Source organism: Adiantum capillus-veneris, chromosome 28 (genome assembly GCF_014529385.1).
Source record: "Adiantum capillus-veneris isolate H3 chromosome 28, ASM1452938v2, whole genome shotgun sequence".
NCBI classification, from domain to species: Eukaryota; Viridiplantae; Streptophyta; class Polypodiopsida; order Polypodiales; family Pteridaceae; genus Adiantum; species Adiantum capillus-veneris.
Window position 1 is genome coordinate 132,237,077 of NC_140958.1, and position 26,493 is coordinate 132,263,569.

Consider the following 26,493-nt stretch of genomic DNA (forward strand, 5'->3'; position numbering starts at 1 on the left):
CAAGCGAGAGTCATACTTCATCACCAAATCTCCATGTTTAATCTCTTTCTCTGGAAACCTTTTATTCATTTTCTCCATCCTTGTCTCTGCTTGTTGAATATAATAATCACTAGCTTTCTCTCTATTCATTCGCAACAACTCTAGAGAAAGAATTCTTTCCTGCAGCTTATCATTATGAAAACCTTGCATTCTGCACAGCAACTTCAAGTCATCCAATTGTACATGTATGGGCATAAGAGCTTCCTTTCCATAAACAAGCTCATATGGCATAAACTATGTCGACACTCTATACACAGTTCTATAAGCCCACAAACACTTTTCCAAGTCCAAGTCCCACTCTTTAGAATGCTCTCTAGCATACTTTGATAGCATCTTCACAATTTGACCATTGCAGTTCTCAACCAACCCATTGCATTGTGGGTAGTAAGGAGAAGAATGCCTATGCTGAATTTTCAATCTCTCCATGAGAGAAAGCAGCAACAAGTTTTTCCCTAAACCCTGGTCCACGATCAAAAATGACAACCATAGGAGCTCCAAACCTGCAACACACATGTTCATACAAAAAAGAGGCCACTCTTCCTATTGTTACATCTTTCACAACTCTTGCTTCCACCCACTTTGTCAAATAGTCCACAGCTACAAGGATATACCTTTTGCCATTTTTGGTCCTTGGCATTGGACCTACAACATCCACACCCCATTTTACAAATGTATCAAAAGACATTATAGCTTTTTGAGGCTCAGCCAAAAGCTTTTGATTTACAAACACTTGGCATTCATGGCATGACTTGCACCAAAAATAAGAATCTCTCATCATAGAGGGCCAACAGTAACCTGATCCTTGCCTTGATGGCCTGTTTCTTCATGGCAGTGCTCCAAAATCAAGCCTATTTCTACTTTGTACGGCACTTTTCTCAAAATGCTATCCTTGCCATAAAGCATGAGATTCTCACCTACCAATGTGTAGTTTCTTGCTTTTGCATCTATTTTCTTACGCCGAACCTTTGACATGCCCTCCGGACATTTCCCTTTACCAAGAAATATTTCTACATCTTGCAATGATTCCCTTCCCGCATACAAGGCTTCCTTGACTTTTAGAGGAGCTACCAAGGCATCCAACTTGTCTCTAGCCAACTCATCAGCTTCTTTGTTTTGCTCACGAGGAACATCCTTAAATTGTATCTTCTGAAACTCATTCAAAAGCTTCTTGATACCATAGAACCACTTTTTCAAATTGTCTTTCTTAACATTCCACAAACCAAGCAACTAATTCATGACTAGCAACGCATCTCTTTTGCAATGACATTCTTCAATCCAAACTCAACACACTGCTTCAACCCAACGAAAAGCGTGAGATACTTGGCCTCATTGTTATTTCAGCTTCATCAAGATCGTAAGCTCTAGAAAAGATTATATCACCTTTTGGGTTCTTAATGACTACCCCACCACTTGCCTTTTGAAGAACTTTCCTGTATGACCCATTAAACATCATTGTATACGCATCTGTAATACCTACTCCCTCTTCATAATCATCCTTGTCAAACCTTGGGTAAGATGGATGCTCCCCTCCCTTGTGTACCACTATGTCTGCCAGGTGAGCTTTAACAGAATGATCCACTTTAAACTCAAACTCATACTCTTGAAGCTCCAAAATCCACTTTAAGATGCGCTTGCTAGGCTTCAAATGTTGTACTACATCCGGCAAAAGGTTTGACATGGTGAGCATGTAGAACTTTTGGGGCAACAAATATGTTTGGAACCTGTGACAAGCAAGAACCAAGGCAAATACCCACTGTTCCATTTCTGTGTAGGAGAACTCGCTTACATTCTTCATCTTGCTCTCAAAATAGACGGGCTTGAAGTTCCTTCCCTACTTTTGTAAGAGCACCTACCCAAAAGCTATTGACCCCACACTAATAGATATATAGAAAATCGATTGCAAGTCAGGAGGACTCACTGTTGGTAGAGCACACAATACCTCCTTGATACCATCAAAACCATGTTGCATGTCGTCATTCCACTCAAACTCTTGAACTCTTTGACTCAATTTCTAGAGAGGATACACATATTGACATAGCATCCAGAAAAAACGTGACAGGTACTTGAGCTTATGCACAAATGATGCCATATCCTTTGTGTTGTGTTGGGTGGATCCATAAGCAATAAAGCCTTAACTTTCTCTTGGTTGGCTTCTATTCAATTTTGGGAAACCACATGTCCTAGCAAATGGACTATGGAATGAGCAAACTTACACTTCTTTGGGTTGAGTTTCCCACCCTCTTGTTGAAGCCTTTCAAAACTCAACCTCAGCTTCTCTAAATGTGTGACCCTAGAGCTATAACATCCAATGTCATCCATGAAAACTTGAATGAACTTACCCAAGTAGGGACCAAAAACACTATTCATAGACCCTTGAAAGGTAGCATATGCATTAACTAGCCCAAAAGGCATTCTTCTGTAGGCAAAACAACCCCAAGGAGTAATGAAAGTCGTCTTCAATCGATCTTCAATTGCTATCAAGGTCTAAAAATAGCCAAAAAATCCATCCATAATTAGCGCTTATGACCTGCAACCTGATTGAGGATTTCATCCAGGAAGGATAGTGGATAATGATTCCTTTTTGTGGTGGCATTTAAAGATTTGAAATCAACACATATCCTAAATCTTCCATTCTTCTTGGGCACAATAACTACTGGAGAGACCCATTCAAATTCCTCCACTCTAAAGATGAATCTGCCTCCAAAAGCTTCATCACCTCTTCACAAAGTGCCCTCTCATGAATGACCCCCAACCTCCTAAGCTTTTGAACCTTTGGCTTGGCACTTTCTTTTAGATTGATTCTATGATCAACCCCTTTAGCTCCTTGAAACTCTGTATATTCAGTGGCAAATAGCTTTGGAAACTCCGTGAACATGGCTTCATACTCCTTCATTTCTTTCTCTGTCAAGTCCTCTCCTAACATTTTCTCTGTCAAGTCCTCTCCTAACATGCTTCTTACATTCACTTTGGAAGGCTCTACAATTGCTTTTGGATTGTCCTTCTCCTCCCTGACCTTCATATCATGCATCGATGCTTACTACTTTTCAACACTTACCCCAAATAGATCACGACATAATTGCATCAAGCCTTCCACTATACTTTCTTTTGATGATGTAGATGAAGCATCACTATCATATGACATAGTTTCTATCGAGTCCGTATCTTCCATCTCCAATAGGGGTTGTGTACGGCTCTCATGTGTCTTCATGTTGTAGATAATTGTCCTTCCTTTCTCTTGATTAGGGATGGTGATCAAGCCCATGTCCCAATCCTACTTAACACCCAAGGTTATAAGCCATGGCCCCCCTAAAATGATCGGATAAGCATTCTCACCCACTTGCATCATGTAGCAATCAACCAAGCACTCAATTACCAAGACTTTTATCTTAACATCTTCAGCTATCCCAAGACAACTTGCCTTTTTGTGGTTGGCCATCCTCATACGGATTGAGCATTCACTGACATCTTAACACATGTTTCCTTCATGATAGCCTCGGTCATGACACACACCTGGGCACCACCATCCACATATGCTTGCACTTCTGTCTTCTTTCCCAACATAGCTTCAACTATTGGCACCATATCCACAGGGTGACCAACCCTCAAGGATGACACCATGCTTTGATGCTTTTCCTTTTTGGAAGGAAGCCGCATACTCACACATTTGGTCCACTGCCTCCTCGATTTAGCATTCAAAGCCACCAACTGACCAAAAGATATATTCTCCTTTTGATTTTGTATGTCATCGACAATATCATAGTCTTCAACACCTTGGCCAAGGGGGTAGTCCTTTGGACCTATTTTCCTTCTTTGTCGCCTCTTACTAGTCTCTGGTTTGTCTTCTACTTTAGCCTTCCCTTTCCTTGATCTTGTTTCCCTCTCTTCTTATGTCTCCTTCTCCTTATCGTGTCTAGCTCTCTTATTGGCCAAAACATCGACATCTTGATTCTCAAGGGTAATGATGTTGATCGCTCTGCCTTCTCCATTTGTAGGCAACGGTTGGGGTTGTTGTTGCGGAGGTGGTGCCTCTAGCACCCGCTCTTGATTATTTTCTTCCATTCTCCCTCAATCACACCCATATAAGGGGTATATCCATCCTCTCTCTCTCGGTGGTTCAGGACAATCAGGGGGGTAATGACCCTCTTCACCACAATTGTAGCATCTGCCTTGTAGGCTTCTCTTTGGTTCCTATTCATTATGTTAATTCTTAATTCTTGCAATTGACCAGCAAGTTCATGCAAAACTCAGGCAGTAACAGGATTTGGACCTTGAACCACTCGCGCCACTCTATCATCCATTGCCACAGGGACCATTGGCTGCACCACAACTAGCTCAGTATGTGTCATGCCTTGCTCCCACCTTCTCTTGATCTTCTTGCTCTTGGCCTCGGCAATTTCCACAGCTCTTTCAAATGTAGCAGGCTCCTCTTGATCGAACTTCTCCCTTACACTTGGATGGAGACAATCCATAAACTGACACACTGTAAAGAAGTCCCCTGGAGGTACTTGGGATGTCGCCTCCAATTGCACCATCCTTTGAAGTGCTCCAAAAACTCTTGAAAGTTAGCATGAACATCTTGCTGCAAACCTCTCAATTTTGTCGTCGCTTCTATTGCGGTTAGTTTCTTTCCAAACCTGTCAAAAATTGCATGCTTCACCTGCTCCCATGTTTGCTTTTTGCCTTCCTCTGAATCTTCAAACCACTCGCAAGCTTCTCCTTTGAGTGCAAGAGGAAATACATGAAGATTTGCTTCATCATTCACATATGTGCATACCAAGCATATGCCACTCGAAGTCAGCAATCCAATCCTTCACATCCTCCTTCCCTCTGAACACTAGTCAACTATATGCCATCCCTTCGAAGTCACTTCTCCCTTGCGCGAGTAACTCCACAAAAGTTGAAGTCTTGCACCTCAATCAAACCACCACTTTTCTTCAATAAAGCTCAAACTTCATTGCAAAATTGCTTCACCTGGGTGCACAACCGGCAAATTTCCGCTACTCAACGGGATCGCCAAAGGATGATGGAGTAAAAGATCTCGTGCGCACACTCACACACCCAGACAACTCAACACCACACAAGGAATTTACTTAAATTCTAACCCACACACACCACCACTCAAGAGCTCAATAAAAATACTACCCACAAGCTCAATTCAAACTCCAAACACCTCGACCTACAAGCCCTTCCATGCTCACAGACACTACAAGGTGAGTCGAGTTGATCAACCCTTGAAATCACACTTGATGGTGACAAAAATATACAAGAAAAACCATCAAAAACTCAAAAACTCCAGCCACAAAATTCCTCTCTCAAACCATTGCAAAGCCTTGACCAAACTCCACTCTTTGGAACTCTTTTGAGTACCTTCAACCCTAATGGTCACATAGTCTTACAGAAAGCCGCACCTTCTTCCCTCAATTCCTCACACACACACATCCATGGAAACCTCAGAACTTCCATAGACTCTCCCAAGTGCAAAATTTAAGAGAGAAAGCTCTCATTCACTCCTACACACACTCGAAAACAGGACGCGAATGCTACGGGACTGCACTAGACCACCTGTAGGAACCCTGCTTTCTCCCACACACACAGAGGTGAAAGTGCCAAGACTTGGCTTTAAAAATTCTCTCTCAGCCTGGACCATCACGGCACCATGAGTGATGTGGAAATTTTCCCCCTTTTCACACCTTTTATGACCATTTTTTGACCTTTTTTGGCCCAGTTTTGGCCAATTTTGACCCCCGACGAGCATTTTTCACGGGAAAAACCCCCAAAACGGACTCCAAAATTCACAAAATTTTGTACACTTGATCCTTGATACCCAAAGTACTTTGCCACATCCCTACATTCCATTTTTTGCCACACCTAGGGCAGTGCACGCATCAGCGCAGATGGCGTAAATAGATAATTATTGCGTGTGTCAAACCGGGACGAGGGTGCCCACACCTCCCACTTGCATGATTCACATTCTAGAAAGCTCAAACACATTACTTGGATCCAAAATAAGCCACCAAGAACCATATTCAAGGCCTCAATACGCTATACAGGCACGTACATGTGCCCGACTGTTGGCACGTGAACCCGACTATTCACAATGTGTACACGTTGAATCTTTTTTAAAATTTGAAACCACTTCGCAAAGCTCCCAAATTCATGTATTTACATCTTTTTGCACATATGACCATGCATATACACGCTACTTTGTACACATCGAAAGTGGTCTATCAACGTACATGAGTACATGATAAATTTCCAAACATGTAAAGTGACAAAAACTAAGCGTCTCAAGGTACACGAGATTTAACAACCATTAGAGATTCCAAATGGCAAATGGAAATCATCTCCATGGATTTCATTGGCATTCTACCTATGAGAGTATGTGTCCATGACTCTATTTTTTGGTAGTAATAGACCGTTTGAGCAAGATCGGAAGATTTATTCCTACAAAGACCACGACCAAGGCTCCAAATTTAGCAAGGCTATTCATAGAAAATGTGTGTATATTATATGGACTCCGGTCTAATATCATTATTGATAAAGATAAAAAATTTGAAGGCCAGTTCTGAAGAGCGGTATTGAACAACTCGGGACTACCCTTAACTTGAGTACAATTGATCCTTCTCAAACATATGAACAAATAAAATGAGTCAATTAGGTATTGGAAGATATGCTACGAGCTTATGTTAGTAAAAAGGAGACAGATTGGAAAGACCATCTACCAATTTTGGAACTTTCTTACAGTAGCACAAAGTATGTTTCCAGCGGGTTTAGTCCATTTAGGCTCATATATCGTTATCAACCTGGGTCTCCAGCGGCAAGTGGATTAGCCAATGAGCACATACATTTGGTGAAGGACTTTTTAAAGGAACATTTAGAAATGTTGAAGATTGCTAAGAGAAATGTTAAACAAGCCTAGGACCAGCATAAGAATTTTGCAAATGAGAAACACCACCAGGTATCCTTTACAGAGGGAGAATGGGAATTTCTCAAGGCCCCCAAGCATTTAGACATGTTAAAGATTGGGCCCACATGTAAAATTTCACTCAAATATTGTGACCCATTTCAAAATAGTAAGAAGATTGGTGAAAGTTAGGGAGAGCAAATAATGTCATTGAGTCAGACATTTTAGCTGACATGATTGAGCAACCCGCTCAACTTCATGAGCCAGAAGGATTTTAGATCATCATAAGTTACGAACACATAATCACGTTTGTTAGCAAGTCCTCATCAACAACAAGCGGAGAGACAGACCTAAGGAGGTTACCACTAGGGAAAACATTAGTTTACTTAAGAAGCGGTTTCCTACTTTTGTTTTCAACCTTTTCTAGGACAAAAAAATTTCTCCAAGGGGGGAGTAATGTCATGACAAGGTTAGGACTCGGGGAGGCGTGGCCCTAGGATTGAGCCGGCGGTTCAAGGGTTCCCTAAGGATGGACTAGAAGTCTATAAAAGGGATGTGTTTGGGTAGAGAAGACAGGCTCAAATCCCCTTGTCCTTTCATTGATCTTGGCACCAAAAGTTTTAACACTTCTGGGACTTTATTTGAAGTGTCGCATTCATCTACAAAGTGCATATGATTTTCATGAAGAGATGTGATAATAATACCTAGAAATTTTTCATCTATGGTTGGGAGTTGTGCACTAATTATCCTACTTCCACTTGGTTTTTTCTCAAGGGGATTCAACAACTAGCCATCATTTATTTTTCATGAAATACCCCATAAGTTTTTTTCTACATGCATGACATCCCTCCCCATTAACATTTTGACTTTTTCTCCCATTGTGCTTTGGAGAGGTCTTGGCACTCAAAAACACTCTTAGGTCAACGTATAATCTTCTCAAGGAGGCACAACAATGAAATCATCTCCATGGATTATAATGACAATGACATACATTGCAACTATGTGTTTTGATGTAATTAACATGAGAGGGAGAGAGAAAGAGATCCTCTTAAAGACTATGAGTGTTGTTGATCAGATGGCTCTATGTGAATCGGCTCTCTGTTGGGATAGGTCACTTTTTGTGCAAAGTGTGGAAGATAGCTCATGGGAATACCTTCTTTGGAGCCAATTGTAGATATGGAGACAGTTGAATGTGTTGTCATATATGCCATGGAGTCAAAGGATATGGATAGTTCTCAATGTAGCACACTTGCTACAAACCTGACAAGATAATGAGCCAAGATTGATAGCAAGCCTTATGTCCATCCACTATCCTCTATTCAAGCATAGGCTTGATTTCACCACCACAGGGTGAAATTACTAGGTAATGTCATGACATGTTTGTTGTGGCCGCAATGTGATGTGGTACCTAAAGACAAGCTTTTGAAAGTTTGATTATGTAGAGATGCTCTCTCTCTCTCTCTCTCTCTCTCTCTCTCTCTCTCTCTCTCTCTCTCTCTCTCTCTCTCTCTCTCTCTCTCTCTCTCTCTCTCTCTCTCTCTCTCTCTCTCACTCATATTAAATGTGTCATCCACACCAAATTCATAGATAAGGGACTCTATGAAGAGGAGGCTTTATGCACATGTTACTATCTCTAGAGTTTGAGAATTAAGACAAGAAGTGAAGCAATCAAAGAAGAAGTTTCATTGGTTAGGCATGACCGTGCATTTTTCAAATAGCTCATTAACTTAATTTGATCTCCTCTTGTTTGCAATAAAGACTTTATAAGGGGACTTATTCAATGAGAAGCTTGTTAGAAGATGGCCAGAGAAGGGCCATGCCCTTGTCCAATGCCACATTTTCCTTGGTATGATCACCCCTCTCGGAGATCCTATAAAGGGTTTTATTCAGTAGAGAACTTTGAGAAAAAAGCTCAATATTTTGGTCATCCACAAGATTGAGCTTCCTCTTCTCTTAAGGAAGAAAACACCTGGTGATAGATTTTGTAAAGAACCTATCACTTGTTATATGTCGTACTTAAAAACTTTTTAACTTAAACCTACTCTCCTTTTTAGAGTATCAAATAGTGCAGAGTATTTTAGGACACTAACAACCCATCAAAGAGTAAGTATATAATCCAAAGGAAGTATATATCTGATAGAGATCAAAAGGCCACCACCCCTTTTGATCCAAGTGGTTCCCCATAATTAAAAGAGTATTTATTGTTATCAAAAGGCCACCACACCTTCTGATTCAAGTGTCAGAAAGTTCCCCAACAATAAAAAATTTGTTTTTTTTTTTTAAGTGTATATCCATGTGTTTTAATAGTGATCAGAAGGGCACCACCCCTTCTGATCCAAGTGTCAAAAAAGTTCCCCTTAATTTAAAAGAGTAACCATTGTGATGAGAAGGCCACGACCCCTTTCGATCCAAGTGTCAGAAAGATCCCCTTTTTATTAAAAAAAAATGTACGTCTAATACAATAGTGAATCAATGTGTGGGGTTGGAATAGTATTGCCTTCATTATTAACGTTAACATTTAACCTCTTTGTATAAAAATTAAAGACTCTATCCAAAGAATTTTTAATTGATAGACACAATCAAACCTAAGCAAGCCTAGCAGCTAATTTCCCTGTATATAGTGGAAATTTAACTTCTCTTAATCCACATTTTTTGCACATGGAGAGAGAGCTTCCCCTTCAATGGCATGATTGATATTTTAAGTGTAGTGCACATGCCATATGTGTGGATGCCTTTTGGGAGTTGCAGACCAACCTTTTCCCTTCCCTCAAGCCATGTTCCTTTTCTTCCAAGTTCTCTCAGCTTAAAATTACCCCAACCCCTCTTAAGGTCATTCTAGTATGCTTTAGTCGACAAAAATGTTTAAATCCCTTGAAAATATCCTTTCAGGTGTTGATAAGGGAGTCGGGGGAGAGAGAGAGAGAGAGAGAGAGAGAGAGAGAGAGAGAGAGAGAGAGAGAGAGAGAGAGAGAGAGAGAGAGAGAGAGAGAGAGAGGGAGATCTGCATTCTAGGCCTCAAGCTCACATTTGTTATATTGGTGGAGTTTTACAAACATTAGTACCACTTGAGGCCACTAGAAAAGCAGCTTTCTATATTCATGTACAAAATGTTACCATATACATGTGGTAGTGATGTGTGTGAACACACTAGGACCGCAGGGCATTTTTTCCCTCTTTAGGAGGTTTTTTCCCCGTGCATTGTATATACGCCCATCACTCTAGGGCTATCAATCTTTACATTGCACACTAAGTAACACACTCTCTATTGTGTGCCTTGAGCTTCCTTCGTCTTCTCCAAGCTGTGTGTGTTTCTCTGCAAACCTAATTCCAACAATTGGTATCAGAGCAGGTCACGTCCTCCCGGGGTTAGTCGCCAACTGCTCCAGCACACGCCTGCTCACTTTCTCCGATTTCAGTGAGCTTTGGCGAGCGTTCGCAGGTCGACAAAAATTTTGGGATAGCTCGAAGAGCTTGGTCTGCTCAGAATTTTGATTTGGGCTCATTTCGGCCTCCGTTTCCACTACATGCAGTACTGCACAGGCTATTTCTTCATTTTGTGCAGAATTTCTGTCAGTGCCATTTTCAGCATAACAGGTGCCTTATAGTCTTCTACAATTTGTGCTATATAGCACAGGTTGTTCCCGCTCCGTTTCTCCTATTTTCGGACAGTTTTCACATCAAGTGCAGCATTTACCATGGCTAACAACAACAACACAGATGTGTTCAAGATGTTTGCTACTGAGGACAGGTTGGATGGGGACAACTACCCTATGTGGGCTTACATGATGCAACATGTTCTTGTGTCAAAGGGTGTCTGGAACATTGTGCAGGGCATTGATGTACGTCCTGGTTTTGAGGATGTAGGCGATATTGAGGATGTTGCAGGTCTTGTTGTAAGGATTGCGGTTGTTAGAGTTGTTTTGCCTATGGCATAACAAGATCGTTGGGATGTTAAGGATGCGCAGGCTCATGCATTGATTGCGTTGTCTGTGAAGCGCACCATTGTTCCTCACATCCGTTCAGCAAAATCTGCAAAACAGGCTTGGGATATTCTAGCAAGTCTTTATGCAAGCCGCAATGAGGCTAAAATTGCTTTGCTGCGTAAAGAGCTGGAGTCGAAGATTATGCATGAGGAGGATGATATGGACACTTTCCTTGCTAGTGTCAAGGATATCAATGAGCAGCTTATTTCTGCAGGTGAAGTCATTTCAGACAGTTCCCTTGTGCAGACTGATCTTGATGCCTTACCAGATTCCTACCAGACTTTTGCTAGTACTTGGAGACTGATGACCCAAGGAAATCCAGAAGTTGTCAAGTTTGATGCATTATGCACATTGCTGTTGCAAGAGTCACTATCCAGAAAAAACAGGACTAGACAGCGTGCAGTTGAACAGGCTTTTATTGCTTCTCAAAGAAAGGGTGGTAACAGCAATGCAGCCACTTCTTATGGTTCTACTGCGAGTGGCAAAAATTATGTTCCTAATGCTTCTGCTAGCAGCAATTCGTCTGGAAATTCTGGTGATAAGGGCAAAAAGAAGATGCGTTGCCATTATTGTAAAGCCAATGATCACTTGATCAAGTCGTGTCCTAAGTTGAAGGCCAAAGAGGCTAAGAAGAAAGAGGGTGGTTCCACTGCAAATGCTGGTTCCACTACAAATGTAGCCATTGTTGAGTCTTCTGTGAAAGGAGACTATGTTACTGATGTTGATGCAGAATGGGCTTTTAGCGCAGAGTGCACTTACAATCCTGCTGTCCATGATGCATGCTTGTCAGTTGCTGCAGATTCACATGTGTGGTATTTCGACAGTGGTGCTACAAAGCACATTACCTCACATCGTAAATTGTTTACCTCTCTCGAGTCTATCCCTCATGGGAATTCAGTCACTTGTGCCAACAACGCCTCTTATCCAGTTCAGGGAGTTGGAAATATTATGCTCACTGCTGCTAATGGCAGCTCCTTCACACTTGTTGATGCACTTTATGTACCTGGGATCAAGAAGAATCTCTTGTCTGTATCCGCACTTGCTAGACTTGGACTTGTAGTCAAATTTGTGGATGTCAGATGTACAGTTCATGATCTCAGTTTTGGTGATGAAATTGTTGCATCTGGGCTTTTGTGCCGTGGGCTGTATAAGCTCACTTTGTATGACAAGTGTGGACAAAATTTTGCAAATGCTGTTGCAGATTCAAGGGCTTTACCGCATTCTTTTTGTCTTGAGGCCATCATGTGTGCCACTTATGTACTTAACAGGTGTCCTACGAAAGCTTTGTAGTCTATTACTCCATATGAAGCATGGCATGATAGAAAGCCTTCTATTGAGCACATGCGTGTTTTTGGTTGTTTGGCATATGCTTTGGTGCCACAAGTGCAGCGCAGAAAATTGGATGATAAGGCTGTCAAATGTATTTTTGTTGGTTACAGTGTTGAAAGCAAAGGTTACAGGTTGTATCATCCACAAACAAAACGTATTCTGGTTTCACGGGATGTAGTGTTTGTGGAAGATTCTGTTCATCCCTTGCTATCATGTACTAGAGATAGTAATGTAAGCTCACAGGACATTTATGACACTTTGTTGCCTCTTCTCAGTGGTGGAATAACGAATGTAAGTTCCAATGAGGCAAATGTACAGCCTATGGGGGTTTTTGAAAATGTCGTAGATCAGCCTATTACTGATGCAGATGTACATGATGTACTTGATGAGGAAAGGGCTGACAATGAGCAGGCTAGAGGTATGCCAAAATGGCTGGTGCACACTTTGCATGACAGTAAATTGGATGCACCTTTGTCTAGTCATACTCGTTCAGGCTCTCGCCATGCATCTTATGCATCAGATTGTTATGCTTTGGCTGTGTCTAGCTTACATGATGTTGAGGAGCCTCTGACTTTTGATGAAGCACAAAATTCAGAAAATTGGATGGCTGCCATGCAATCAGAATATGATGCACTTATAGAAAATGACACATGGACTTTATGTGATTTGCCTCTTGGCAAAAAGGCCATTGGTACGAAGTGGGTTTACAAGTTGAAACGCAAGCCGGATGGTGAGATCGATCGCCATAAGGCTCGACTTGTTGCAAAGGGTTATGCACAGCAAAAAGGCATAGATTATGAAGAGACTTTTGCTCCCACTTGTCGTATGACTACTGTGCGTTTTCTATGTGCATTGGCAGCTCATTTTGGTTGGGATGTACATCAATCAGACATTGTTACTGCTTTCTTGAATGGTGACATATTTGAGGAAGTTTATGTAACGCAGCCTCGCGGTTTTGTCATAAAAGGACAAGAGGACAAAGTGTGCAAATGTAACAAGGCTTTGTATGGGTTGAAGCAATCTCCTCGTGCTTCGTATGAGAAAGCTGACACTCATTTGGTCAAACAAGGCTTTCGTAACAGTCCAACAGAAAGCACATTGTATGTAAAGCGTGAGGGTGATGTATTTCTCATCGTGGTTCTTTATGTTGACGATTTGCTGATCACTGGACCAAATGAGAGACATATTGCTGAATTTAAGGCTGATCTGAATGCTACTTTCAAGATGAAAGATTTGGGGCTGTTGCATCATTATTTGGGTATACAGTTTAAGCAGTGTGATGGTGGTATTGCCTTGTGTCAGAAAAGTTACATAGAGACATTGCTATGTAAGTTTGGACTTGAGGATTGCAAACCTATTGCCACTCCCATGGAAACAGGTTTGAAGTTGATTCTACATGATGCTGATGATCCTGCTGATGTCACTCTTTACCAAACTGCTGTTGGCTGCCTCATTTATGTATGCAACACGAGGCCGGATATTCAGTTTGCAGTCTCACAGGTCAGCAGATTTATGCATAGCCCAAGGTCTAAGCATTGGCAGGCTGTCAAGAGGATTTTCCGCTACCTTAGTGGCACTTTACATCTTGGCTTGTTTTATCCCAAGGGGGGATCATTGCCGCCAGACTTACATGCTTTTTCGGACTCAGATTGGGCTGGTTGTTTTGACACGAGAGTGTCCACAAGTGGTTTTTGTTTCATGCTTGGCAGTTCATGTATATCATGGTGGAGCAAATAGCAACCTACTGTGGCCACTTTGAGTTGTGAGGCTGAGTACAGGGCAGTCTTCACAGCTACGGTTGAGTGTGTATGGCTCAGACGCCTTATGGCTGATTTGGGTGTTGGACAGGACACTGCCAACACTATCTACACTGACAGTCAGAGCGCATTGGCAGTTGCGAGGAACCCAGTTTTTCATGCTCGCACAAAGCACATTGAGGTGCATTACCACTATGTCAGGGAGAGGCTCTAAGCAGGAGAGATCAGCTTGGCTTATGTGCCAACACAGGACAACCTTGCAGATCTTTTTACAAAGGCATTGTCTCGTGAGAAGCTTGAAGCTTTCCGCAAATCTTTGGGCTTTTTCCCCTTTGTGGACTGATCGTGTCCTCATGGCATGGCACTTCCCTTTACTCATGTGCCAGCTCTCGTTCACCGCATCACTCCAGGGGGGATTTGTTACCATATACATGTGGTAGTGATGTGTGTGAACACACTAGGACCGCCGGGGCATTTTTTCCCTCTTTAGGAGGTTTTTTCCCCCGTGCATTGTATATACGCCCATCACTCTAGGGCTATCAATCTTTCCATTGCACACTAAGTAACACACTCTCTATTGTGTGCCTTGAGCTTCCTTCGTCTTCTCCAAGCTGTGTGTGTTTCTCTACAACCCTAATTCCAACACAAAAAGAAAAAGGTCACTTGATAACAAAATATTCATAAGAACGCGCACAATATTGATGGAATATTTGCTACAAATAAAACATAGGGTTATAAATGATAAGCATCATTGGGAAATTAGCTCTCAACCCGGTACGTTGGTGGGTTTTCCATGGTTCAACTTCATTATATCTCTAACATCTATTAAATTAACTTACCCAAGTTTGCAAGATATTATAAATCTTACTTAACTTCTTAAACAAACAAATGAATGAGTTGATGAACTTCAGCTATATCGAAGACGTGGAGGGTTCTCAACCATCTTTGAGCATGTCATCGAGGAGGTTATGGCCTAATTGTATTTCAACGCTTGATAAGGAGAGACACATGATGGCAAATTACTTTGAAGGCATGGGGCAGGGTTCTCCTCAAGTTTATAGACAACCTTAGCATTAAATTGGGTGCACATCACATGAAAGCAAGTGTTTCTCACAATCATTCCTTTCTTTACTAAGCAATAGCTTGAGTTGAATTTAAGTTACTGAGACTTCATCAAGCAAACTTACGGATTTGACAAGCATAATAGGACAATCACATAAAAGCCTTCTTCACTATTCTATTAGCTGCAAGAAAGTGTCCATGCTATAACAGAATTCACAAGTGACCAAAACAATGTTTGTGAGATTATTTATCCATGATATTGAAACTTTAGACAAAGGACATAGATTAGCACAAAATGACTCAGTCTTACACTCATTTTTGTACATCAAAGTTAGAATGAAGTATCATTTCAATGAATTTTTACATGAAATAGTCAAAAAATGGTTCTAAAGTAGAGGAAGCCAGGTTCTTCAATGCCTAAGCCAAAAAGATCCTAAGTGAAGATAGAATTCTCACATGCCTTCATATAAACAACACAACAAATTCATTAGCCTTGAATATGTATTACACATGTCAATGAACCTATCAGTTATTATCCATGTCCTACTTAAAAACTTTTTAGATTAAACCTACTATCCTTTTTGGAGTATCATATACCGCAGAGTAAGTATATAATCCAAAGGAAGTGTATATCCATATGTTTTGATAGAGATCAGAAGGTCACCACCCCTTCTAATCCAAGTGTCAAAAGTTCCCCATAATTTTAAAGAGTATTTATTGTGATCGAAATGCCACCACACCTTCTGATTGAAGTGTCAAAAATTTTCACCAAAAAAATTACTTTATTTTATTTTTTAAAAGAAGTGTATATCCATATGTTTTAATAGTGATCAAAAGACCACCACCCCTTCTGATCCAAGTGTCAGAAAAAATTGCTCCTAAGAGTCATTGTGATCAGAAGGCCACCACCCCTTCCGATCCAAGTGTCAGAAAGATCCCCTTTTTTTAATATAAAAAAATGTATTCAAAACATGATGTAACTTTTTGAGTTATAAACCAAATGAAATGTGAAGTACCCATATTTTTATCCTTTCAAAGGTGAATGGTTAAAGAAATATATTGTTTAACAGTTTTTATTGTGATCAAAAGGCCACTACCCCTTTTGATTCAAGTGTTTGTCCCATTTTTTTTTGGATGTAAAGTGGTCAAACATGAAGCCTCTTGCCAAACCATTTCAAGGGGTAACAACTTTCAACTCTTTTGAAGCAAGTGTTTTGAATAAAAAAGCGTTAAATCCAAGATATTTCCTCATGCAACCAGAGCCTGTTCATCAGCCAGCCAGCACCTCGTTCAATTGGTTGCTTATTGTATCGGACTAGTATACAAGTTGTTTTGGAACAAAATACTATGATAGGTAAAGCCTTAAGTATCCCAGCCATATGTGGGCAGAAGATCCATCTAGTTCAAAGGATTTTTATGCTAAAAGTGTTGCCTAACCATAGATTTAGAGATTCACAAAGCCCATTCAATCTAGTATTTATCCGAATGTAACTAAGGTAAGAGACAAACCAAGCATTAACCATGGTCTGCAAAATCCCCCAAAGAAAGGCCAGAATTAATAAGAGAATTAGTCAAGATTCCTACTAGCAAAGGATCACAATCAAGCAAAGATATCAGAGTTTAGATTCCTAGGATCAGCTAAAAAGATATAATCCAACCATCTATAAAATCTAAGTCAAAATTACTAGTAATTACCAATGATCAAAGTAGTGAGTCATTGCTCATAAACAAAGCCCATAATGCTTATTTGTATGATGAGCAGGCAAGGGAAATCGCTAATATTTAGAAGATTGGTACAAGCCAAATCCCCCAACTCCAAGTCATAATCCCCGCTACTCACAACTATAGCTAGCTCAAATTCATTTAGTATCACAACTCCAAGTCATAATCCCCGCTACTCACAACTATAGCTAGCTCAAATTCATTTAGTATCACAACTTATGAAGGGCCAACCATCCCAAGTATTACCCCCAAGGGATTGAGTTTATCCAAAAAGTCTAGTAAAGATCAAACCACATCATGCTTTGAAGACAATATCATAATGCAAAGAGAATATCACAGCAACAATCCCCCAGGTGTAAGTACGACATCACTAATCATATTAAAGCAACCTATCATGGCTCACCAATTTACTAACAGGAAGTCATTTACTATTAATTTCTCACAAAGCCATATGTTACAATGTCCAGATGTCAGTACCAAACCAGCAAGTATCTACCAAAAGACTGGACTTTTAGCCAATCACTTAAAAGAGTCTCAAACATACTTTACCATCTGCTTAGCTTTCAGTAATCTAAAAATATAGCTTTTGTGTTCAGCTGACAAGTCTAGAGCTGATTGAGAGGATGATCCATGTTAGTCGGTCAGTCGTCACAATTCTCAACACAAGCTCCCATTATAATAAATTCCAAAGGCCACTAGGAATAGGTAGTATTTCCTATTTTTAGACTTTATTTAGCACATATTAGATCTAACTTAAAAAGTTAACTAATACATGCAAGCTATGTATTAAACTGGGTAGTTAAAAGCAATATCAATCAAGATTCATATTAATGCCATGCTCCTCATGCAACACCAAGGTATTTTAATAGCCATAAGGAAATCTCCAGTAATTTAGATGAGTAGAGAAAATCTCGACTAAAAGGTAAAAAACCATCCAATCATGTTAAATGGTTAATAATATGAAAAAGAAGCACTATCACCTAATGGGGTAGGTGTATCATGGCGAGCTAAGGGAGAACAACAAGATACTTCCAAATTCAAAGTGAAATTGAAATAATCCCAAAGTAATTTCATCATAGTACTACTAGCTAACATTATAAACTATCCTATCTTTACATAACCACCATATTCTACGACCCGATTTCCAATAGGGTATGTCCTACAACATTCACTAGATGTAAAATCCTAGCATGAAAAAAAACCAGTACATCCTTTTGACCGTCCAAAAAACCAAGCAGCAGAATAGTATCAATTATGTAGTGAACAACAAACACCACTCACAAAAAAATAGACAGCAATACGTAGCACAAGGCTAACTAAGGGTAGAGAAGACCCTCACCTTGATTAAATAGGCAACCTATCCACCATAGCAGTTTCAAAACTAGGAAAGCAACCACGTATCATCTTCATGTTGGAATCCAGTAGGGTACCTTGAACGATGCTCCATATCCCAAGTATCCAGCTTTGCTATAGGAGGGATCACCCATATGCAGGGGCGACTCGAGTACAAAGTCTTAATTTGTCACGCAACGTCGGAGGATACCAGAGATAGCTATGCATAGAAGGGAAAGGAGAAGGGTACAAATGTGCGCCCGTAATACTCTCATAATACCGCTTGCTGCTCGATGAAGAGAATGGCATGCTGGCAATGATGAATGCTTTGTCAAGCATAATGCCACCAAACGCCAGGTGTAAAAACTTTAACAAAGATGGTATCACACACAAGGGATAAGTTTTCTGCTAAGGGAAAGTTCCATATATTTTTTTCTAATTAATAGTCGGTGGGGTAGCATCAAGCACTTCTTAAAAATAAATATAGTTTAAGCTATTACAGAATAATGCAAGGTAGTTAGGTACAAAAACTGAGAGGCAACTTAGGCAAACCGAGCTAGGGTTAAGGCCCATTGGAGGTTAGAGATTTAGGGCCTTTAAAAGCATCAAGTGGGTAGCACTCTAGTGGATATGGTCATATCATATTGATACTGCTATTAAAGACTTGAGACAAGAGTATCTAAGTTTAGGGTCGATTGATTGTCAGGGCACTTTTTAGCTAGAATACCATTTATAAAAGTGACTAGTGACAAAGCCACAACCACAACCAGGCCAGAGCTAAGTTTGGGTCAAAGTGATAGTGCTATAGAGGCACAAGAGTGATATATAAAATACAGGGTAAATGTATAGCTGTGGAAAATATCCTGCTAGTAATCCACACAAAAAAGTGACCATGTACATACTCAAGGTAATCACCCACAAGACAAAATAACCATCAATAGCTCAAGTGTAAGTGTATGTGTGGCTCGATGAAGCAATCATAGCCAGATGAAATGACCAAGTGTGTGTGTGTGTGTGTGCACGCGCGCATGCGCGTGCGTCCACCCTTACCCAAGCACCATACTCAATGTTAAGGCAGTAGACCCATTGAGTATGCGCCTACTGCCTCATCAAGTTGATAAGAGTATAATAGTTAAGTTTGCAGCCAAAGAGATACATCATATATAAAAATCCATGAGTCTCATTGAAGCTATAAGTGACAATGTCAACAGGGAAGATTATAATCCAGTCAGAGTTTTAAGGCTTTGTTAGCCATTAGAAAATAGTATGGATGCCATTCATAGTCATTCGTAGAAGTTTTTCATGGTTTTACCAATTTCTATGGATAGTCCTCAAACGGACCGTCCATCCAAGAGTACTCCATTTAGAGGTAAAATGTTCTTGAAATCATAAGCATCGAAATAATTACACATGGGTAAGTAATTTTGGATTAACCTACAACCTAAAATCAGCCGAGTCAAAGACTAAAGTATTTATGAGCAAAAATCCAATCTATATACAAGGAAAGACCACCTAATACCAGTCAACCTACAAAGGAATTATAAACGGTGAGTCGGTCAAAGCCTATAGACAGAATTTTTCTAAAGCTAGTGTCTTGGCATCCCAATTTTCTGGGAGAACCTTGTGTTTAGGACGTGTGTGTTGTTGTATTAACCTTATACTTATACACAAAAGAACATAAAAGTTCAAGAGACACATGGCTTTAAACAAAGGACAGAGATAAGCACAAAAATGACTTAGTCTTAGATTCATTTTTATACATGAAAGTAAGAATGAAGTATCATTCCAGTGCATTTTTACATGAGATAGTCAAAAAAATGGTTCTAAAGTAGAGGAAGCCAAGTTCTTCAATGCCTAAGCCAAAAATATTTCAAGTAAAGATAGAATTGTCATGTACATTCATTTAAACAAGACAACAGATTCGTTATACTTGATTATGTATTACATGTGAAAATGAACCTATCAGTTGTTATCCATGTCCTTTTTTTTCTTTTTTTTTTAACCTACTATCCTTTTTAGAGTACCAAATAGTGCAGAGTATTCTAGAGACTAACAACCCATCAAAGAGTAAGTAGATAATCCAAAGGAAGTGTATATCTGATAGAGATCAAAAGGCCACCACTCCTAATCCAAGTGGTTCCCCATAATTTAAAAGAGTATTTATTGTTATCAGAAGGCCACCACACCTTCTGATTCTAGTGTCAAAAAGTTCCCCATCAATTTTTATTTTTATTTTTTTAAAAAGGAAGTGTATATCCATTTGCTTTAATAGTGATCAGAAGGCCACCACCCCTTCTAATCCAAGTGTCAAAAAAGTTCTCCTTAATTTAAAAGAGTAACCATTGTGATCAAAAGGCCAGGACCCCTTTTGATCCAAGTGTCAGAAAGATCCCATTTTTATAAAAATAATTGTATGTCTAATACAATAGTGAATCAATGTGTGGGGTTGGAATAGTATTACCTTCATTATTAAAGTTAACATTTAACCTCCTTGTATAAAATATAAAGACTATCTAAAGAATTTTTAATTGATAAGACACAATCAAACCTAAGCAAGTCTAGCAGCTAATTTGCATGTATATATTGGAAATTTAACTTCTCTTAATCCACATTTTTTGCACATGGAGAGAGAGTTTCCCCTTCAATGGCATGATTGATGCTTTTAAGTGTAGTGCACATGCCATACGTGTGGAGGCCTTTTGGGAGTTGAAGACCAACCTTTTCACTTCCCTCAAGCCATGTTCCTTTGCTTCCACGTTCTCTCAACTCAAAATTACGCCAACCCCTCTTAAGGTCATTCTAATATGCTTTGGTCCATAAAATCTTGTTTAAATCCCTTGAAAATATCCCTTAGGAGCCGGGGGAGGAGGGTCGGGAGAGAGAGAGAGAGAGAGAGAGATCTGCATTCTAGGCCTCAAGCTTGCATTTGTTGTATTGGTGGAGTTTTACAAACATTAGCACCACTCGGGCGAGTGGAAAAGCAGCTTTTGATATCCGTGTACAAAAAGAAAAAGGTCCCTTGCTAACAAATATTCGTAAGAACGTGCAAAATGTTCATGAAATGTTCGCTACAATAAAACATAGGACTATATATGATAAGCATCATTGACAAATTAACTCTCAACCAGGTAGGTTGGTGGGTTTTCCATGGTTCAACTTCATTATGTCACTAACACCTATTAAATCAACTTACCCAAGTTTGCAAGATATTATAAACCTTACTTAAGTTCTTAAACAAACAAATGAATGAGCTCATGGACTTCAGAAGATTCAGAGGGTTCTCAACAACCATCTTTGAGCACATTATAGAGGAGGTTATGGCCTAATTGTATTTCAACACTCAACAAGGAGAGATGCATGATGGCAAAGTACTTTGCAAGCATGGGGAAGGGATCTCCTCAACTAATACATGCAATCTATATATTAAATGGGGCAGTTAAAAGCAATGTCTTGATGCATATCAATGCCAAGCTCCTCATGCATCACCAAGTATTTTAATAGCCATAAGAAAATCTACAGTAATTTAGATGAGTAGAGAAAATCTAGACTAAAAGGTTAAAAACCATCCAATCCTGTGAAATGGTTAATAATACAGCAAAGAAGCACTATAGCACAATGGATAGGTGTATCACGACGAGCTGAGGGAGAACAACAAGATACTTCTAGATTCAAAGTGAAATTGACGAAATCCCAAAGTAATTTCATCATAGTACTACTAGTTAACATTACGAAATATACTATCTTTACATTACCACCAGATGCTACTACGCGATTTCCAATAGAGTATGTACTTCAACAATGACTAGATGTAAAATCCCCGCAAGAAAAAAAACAGTTCATCCTTTCGACCATCCGAAAAAGACAGGCAACAAAATAGTATCAACTATGGAGTGATTTATATTCAAAAAAAAGAATAACCCAAAATTTGTTCAGATCTACTTCATTCAACACAAATACCCAATCAACTGTCACAATAAATTATGTAGACAAATCTACTTCATTCAACATACACCCAGTCAACTAAACACTACAGTAAATTATCTCGGGTCGATTGATATAATCCCCACATTATTTTAATATGTATGATCAACAAACCACATGTTGAATCCTGCAGTGACTTAAAAAGTAGATGATCCCAACAGTTTATACTAATTAGCACAGTAATTCAAAACACTAAATCAATAGGAGATTATTGAAGACAATTCAATACCAACCTTTTTCCAACCAACTCCGATTCAAAGTATGCAAAGCAGCAGAGTGAACAGCAAAACACCACGCACAGAAAAGTAGACAACAATACATAACACAAGGCTAAGTGAGGCTAGAGAAAACCCTCACCATAACAGTTTGAAAACTAGGAAAGCAACCATGTATCATCTTCATGTTGGAATCCAATAGGGTAACATGGCATGATGCCCCATATCCCAAGTATCCAACTTCAGAATAGGGGAGATCACCCATATGCACGGCCAACTCGAGTACAATCTTAATTTGTCTCGCGAAGTCAAAGGATATGAGAGATAGCTATGCATAGAGGGGAAAGGAGAAGGGTACAAAGAAAATGCTACAAATCTCGTCGCCGAGCAACAAGTAGTATTACCGACACGCAGAGAATGGCACGAGGAAGTAGGCAGTAATGAATGCTTTGTCAAGCATAATGCCACCAAGCGCCAAGTGTAAAAACTTATACAAAGGCGGTATCACACACAAGTGATAAGCTTTCTGTTAAGGGAAAGTCCATATAGTTTTTTTAAATTAATAGTCGACGGGGTAGCATCAAGCACTGTTTAAAATTGAATATAGTTCAAGCTACTACAAAATAATGCAAGGTAGATGGGTACAACCACTGAGAGGCAACTTAGATAGACCAAGTTGGGGTTAAGCCCACTGGAAGTGAGATTTAGGGCCTTTAAAAGCATAAGTGTGTAGCACTCCATTGGATATGGTTAGGTCATTCGTGTTATTAAGGGCTTGAGACGAGTATCTAAGTATAGGGTTGATTGCTTATCAAGGGAATTTCCATCTAGAATACTACAAATTAAAGTGACCAATGTCAAAGCCACAGCCACATCCACAACCAAGCCAAAGCTAAGGTCGGGTCAAAGTGATAGTGCTTCAGAGGCACAAAAGTGATATATGAAATATAGGGTAAATGAGTAGTATTATTGTGGGTCACTTTTCCCCACCCATACTTAACTTCAAAAACGGCCACAAGCACCTTTCCCTTCGGATGTGACGTGCCTGATTGAACAAATTATAATATGACCTGTCATGCTTCTAACTTGAATTAAGAGATCCTGCGTATTTCGTGGCTATCCTAATCATTTTCGTATGCATTGCTCAGAATGGTTCTAGGGTGTTTCAGCTTAAGGGCACCAAAATAACTTATGTGTTGAGCACAAACAATTGCCATCAGCAATTGCAATTGCAAAGTTCGACAATCAAAGCTCTCAAACCACACACTGTAAATGATTTACTTTCATGCTTGTCTCATAGTGAGAGCATACATCGCTCAAGCTTATTGATTCTTCAAGCCGAAACACGAGTGGATGGTTGGTACCTTATTCGGTTTCACTTGCAGATTTTCCATTGATCTTCCTGCATGCCTTCCAAAAAATTACCAGTAAACCCATATTTACAAAAGCTGGGGCACATGCCCAAGGTCCCCCAACTGCAGTCGTTTGACCAATCAAGACAAGGGAGCAAGGCTGAACTTAATAGCTTGCAGCCCCCTTCACCGTTACTTTTACAGTAATAAAGAGAAACCTACTGCGTGCACTGTCTTTCTAAGGCCCAGATCTGAGGGAGGAGTGAAGTTTTAAATAAGACGTGGTGAGCGTGGCCTTACTGGAGTTTTGGATGGGCTCACTCTGAAAGCCAAAAAGGACCAACATTATTTCCACACATTTACCGATAAAGATTCACTGGGACAAAAGAAATGCTTCATAGCTACCAAGTAATTACTGTAATTTTCTATCTCAGGCACAAACTAAATGACTTCATTAATTCCATCCTCTTCAACTCATGCACACACATTACTCCAAAAAGAAGAACAATGGATTTTCTAGCCTATAGCACTCCCTTGAACATGCAAGCTAATGTGTATATGTTTATGTTAGAAACCCATCAACATTCTAGAGGACCATTTAGGATCAGAGCAGTGTGTTGATCAAAAGCATACAAGAACTGCAAGGCTGCTAGTGTACTAGACCAACAAAGAAGCACGAGACATTACACCACTTCTATAATTACCTGATAGGAAGGGAGCCCAGTACGACACCACTACAGTTCAGAGCTGCCATAGCACTTTCAGCCTGCAAAAGGGGCATTTAGCAATTCAAATAAAGAGAAAAACTGACAATATTAAAAAAGTGACTTGCAATATGCTCTGTCATACCCCATCCTAAAACAGTACACCCCTAGACATCTAGGATGGGCACCTGAGTGCTCGACCTTGGTACGCCAGTGTTTCTCTTGGCTGCTCAAAAAATGTTTTTTGTCACAAGATATGCGCAGGAGGACGCGCAATGTCAGATTGAGCTGAGCAGCCACAAAGATGTTTTACACCATTCTCCTGCTTCACAGGTCTAGGGCATACATGTACGGCTAGTATGTCTCCCGGCTGGCCACCCATAGTCTAGGTTGCTCCTGGTTGCTCCTGGTTCCGCCGCCCTAGTTTGGGGCCAGCCGCCCACTTTGTCCGGGCGCCCTCATATATTTCCATATATTATTTTTCTATTGGGTCATGGGGATTTTTATCAAGCATTGCCCTACCTCCCCTTGGGCACCTATTTATGGGGCCAGGGGACACACATCTGATTGTATTGGGTCTTCTGCTCATGGTAGTCATGGGGGGCTGATTGACCCCTCTTCACCATCTCTTGCGTTTGTGTCTACTGTCTCTCTCTCTCTCTCTCCTCTCTCACGCTTCCGCACGCGCTCTCTCACATGGTATCAGAGCTCAAGCATCACATGGTATCAGTCGCCAGGGCACATGGTATCAGCAGTTTCAGGCTCTGCCTATTCTGATGCGCTACATCACATCTGGTTCTTCTCCCAAGGGCTGGATCAGCCGGCGTTTTGGCAACTGCAGCCAGATCTGCCAGCGTTTTTACATCAGCCAGGCAAGCACAGAAACAGGAGCCATTTCCGTCGCGGAGGACCTCACCTCAACCTGCGTTTTTTGCAAAAAACATCAGATCTGCTGATTTCCCTGCTAGCGCTACACTTCTGGGACAGTTTCGTCGCCGGAAATGCCCTTCCTCCATTTGCGTTTTCGACCTTCATCTGCGTTTTTGGGTTTTCAACCCACTTTCGGCAGTTTAATTGGTCACTTTGTGTCGTTGACACCTCAACAAGTTGTTGGGCACCTAGGGTACCCATCAAGCTTTTGTTTTTTCACCAATCAGAAGGTTTTTGGTGCCAAAAAAGTGCAGCAAAAGTGGGCTGCAAATTGAACTGCGTTTTTGCAGCAGGAGGGCAGCGCTCAGCTTCTGTAACCCAAATCTTGCCACCACCTCCCCGGCCTTGGCATCCGGTGCCTTGCGGGCGAAGTTCCTCTTCAAATCTACAGATTTCAGCCATTACCCCTTGCTGTTTTCTCTGTTCTCTGTTATCAGCTCATCTGGGGCAGTGACGGTGATTCAAAATCTTCCCTACACCCTCTGCACCGCTCTGGACACTGCCGGGAGCGTACGAGCACGCTGGAAATTGCTGGACAGCAACGTTTTCATCACCTCGCAGTTGTGTTTTTGGGTGGACAACAAACACTTGGCTTGTGTTTTTCACAGAGGATGAAGTTACCTCCTGCCAGGACACCATTTGGTGGTGGTCGTGCGGTCTCTCAGTGACTACTGCAGTACACGGTATCTTCGACATCGCCTTGATCATCTACGGGCGTATGATCCTTGGGAGATCCATTCATTCCAGCCATCATTCGACGGTTGCACACTCAAGAGGGGGTGGTAACTTGTAGTTTGCTTTGGACACACCTATGCACTCATCAGAGGAGTTTACGCGAGATATGCTCGTGGCATATGGGATTCCAACGTTCCCAGAGAAGACACCACCATCTTGGGTGGACAGACACTTACCACTTGCCCTCAACACGTCAGATCACTTGCTTACACAGGAGCATCTACATGGACTTAGGGAGAGGATCTCAGATCTCTTCTTGGACATGTTCATTGCTTGGATCTACGGACTGGAGTGGGACTTCAGTGCTTTGGACTCTCTTGGAGAGTTTACCCGCGAGATGCGGGAGATCAGGCATCCTGCGATTACATCAGGAGTCACCCGGAGCTTGGCTTGGATGGTAGTGCAGTTCTCTTCTCAAAGGATCTTCACACGCAGACTTCTCAATCTG

General features: G+C 40.7%; 1 protein-coding gene across 1 annotated transcript in view; it reads right to left on the reverse strand.

The window, feature by feature from the left end:
- Positions 1–23,576: 23,576 nt before the first annotated feature.
- The window catches only part of LOC147421331 (polyadenylate-binding protein-interacting protein 11-like), a 31,733-nt gene continuing 28,816 nt past the window's right edge, over positions 23,577–26,493 (reverse strand). Inside the window, exons 9-10 of the mRNA XM_086504046.1 lie at positions 24,381–24,442; positions 23,577–23,998 (exon numbers count right to left, since the gene is read on the reverse strand). Of these exons, the coding sequence (XP_086360172.1) occupies positions 23,947–23,998; positions 24,381–24,442 (114 nt within the window). The 3' untranslated portion in view covers positions 23,577–23,946. The remainder of the gene's footprint in view (positions 23,999–24,380; positions 24,443–26,493) is intronic.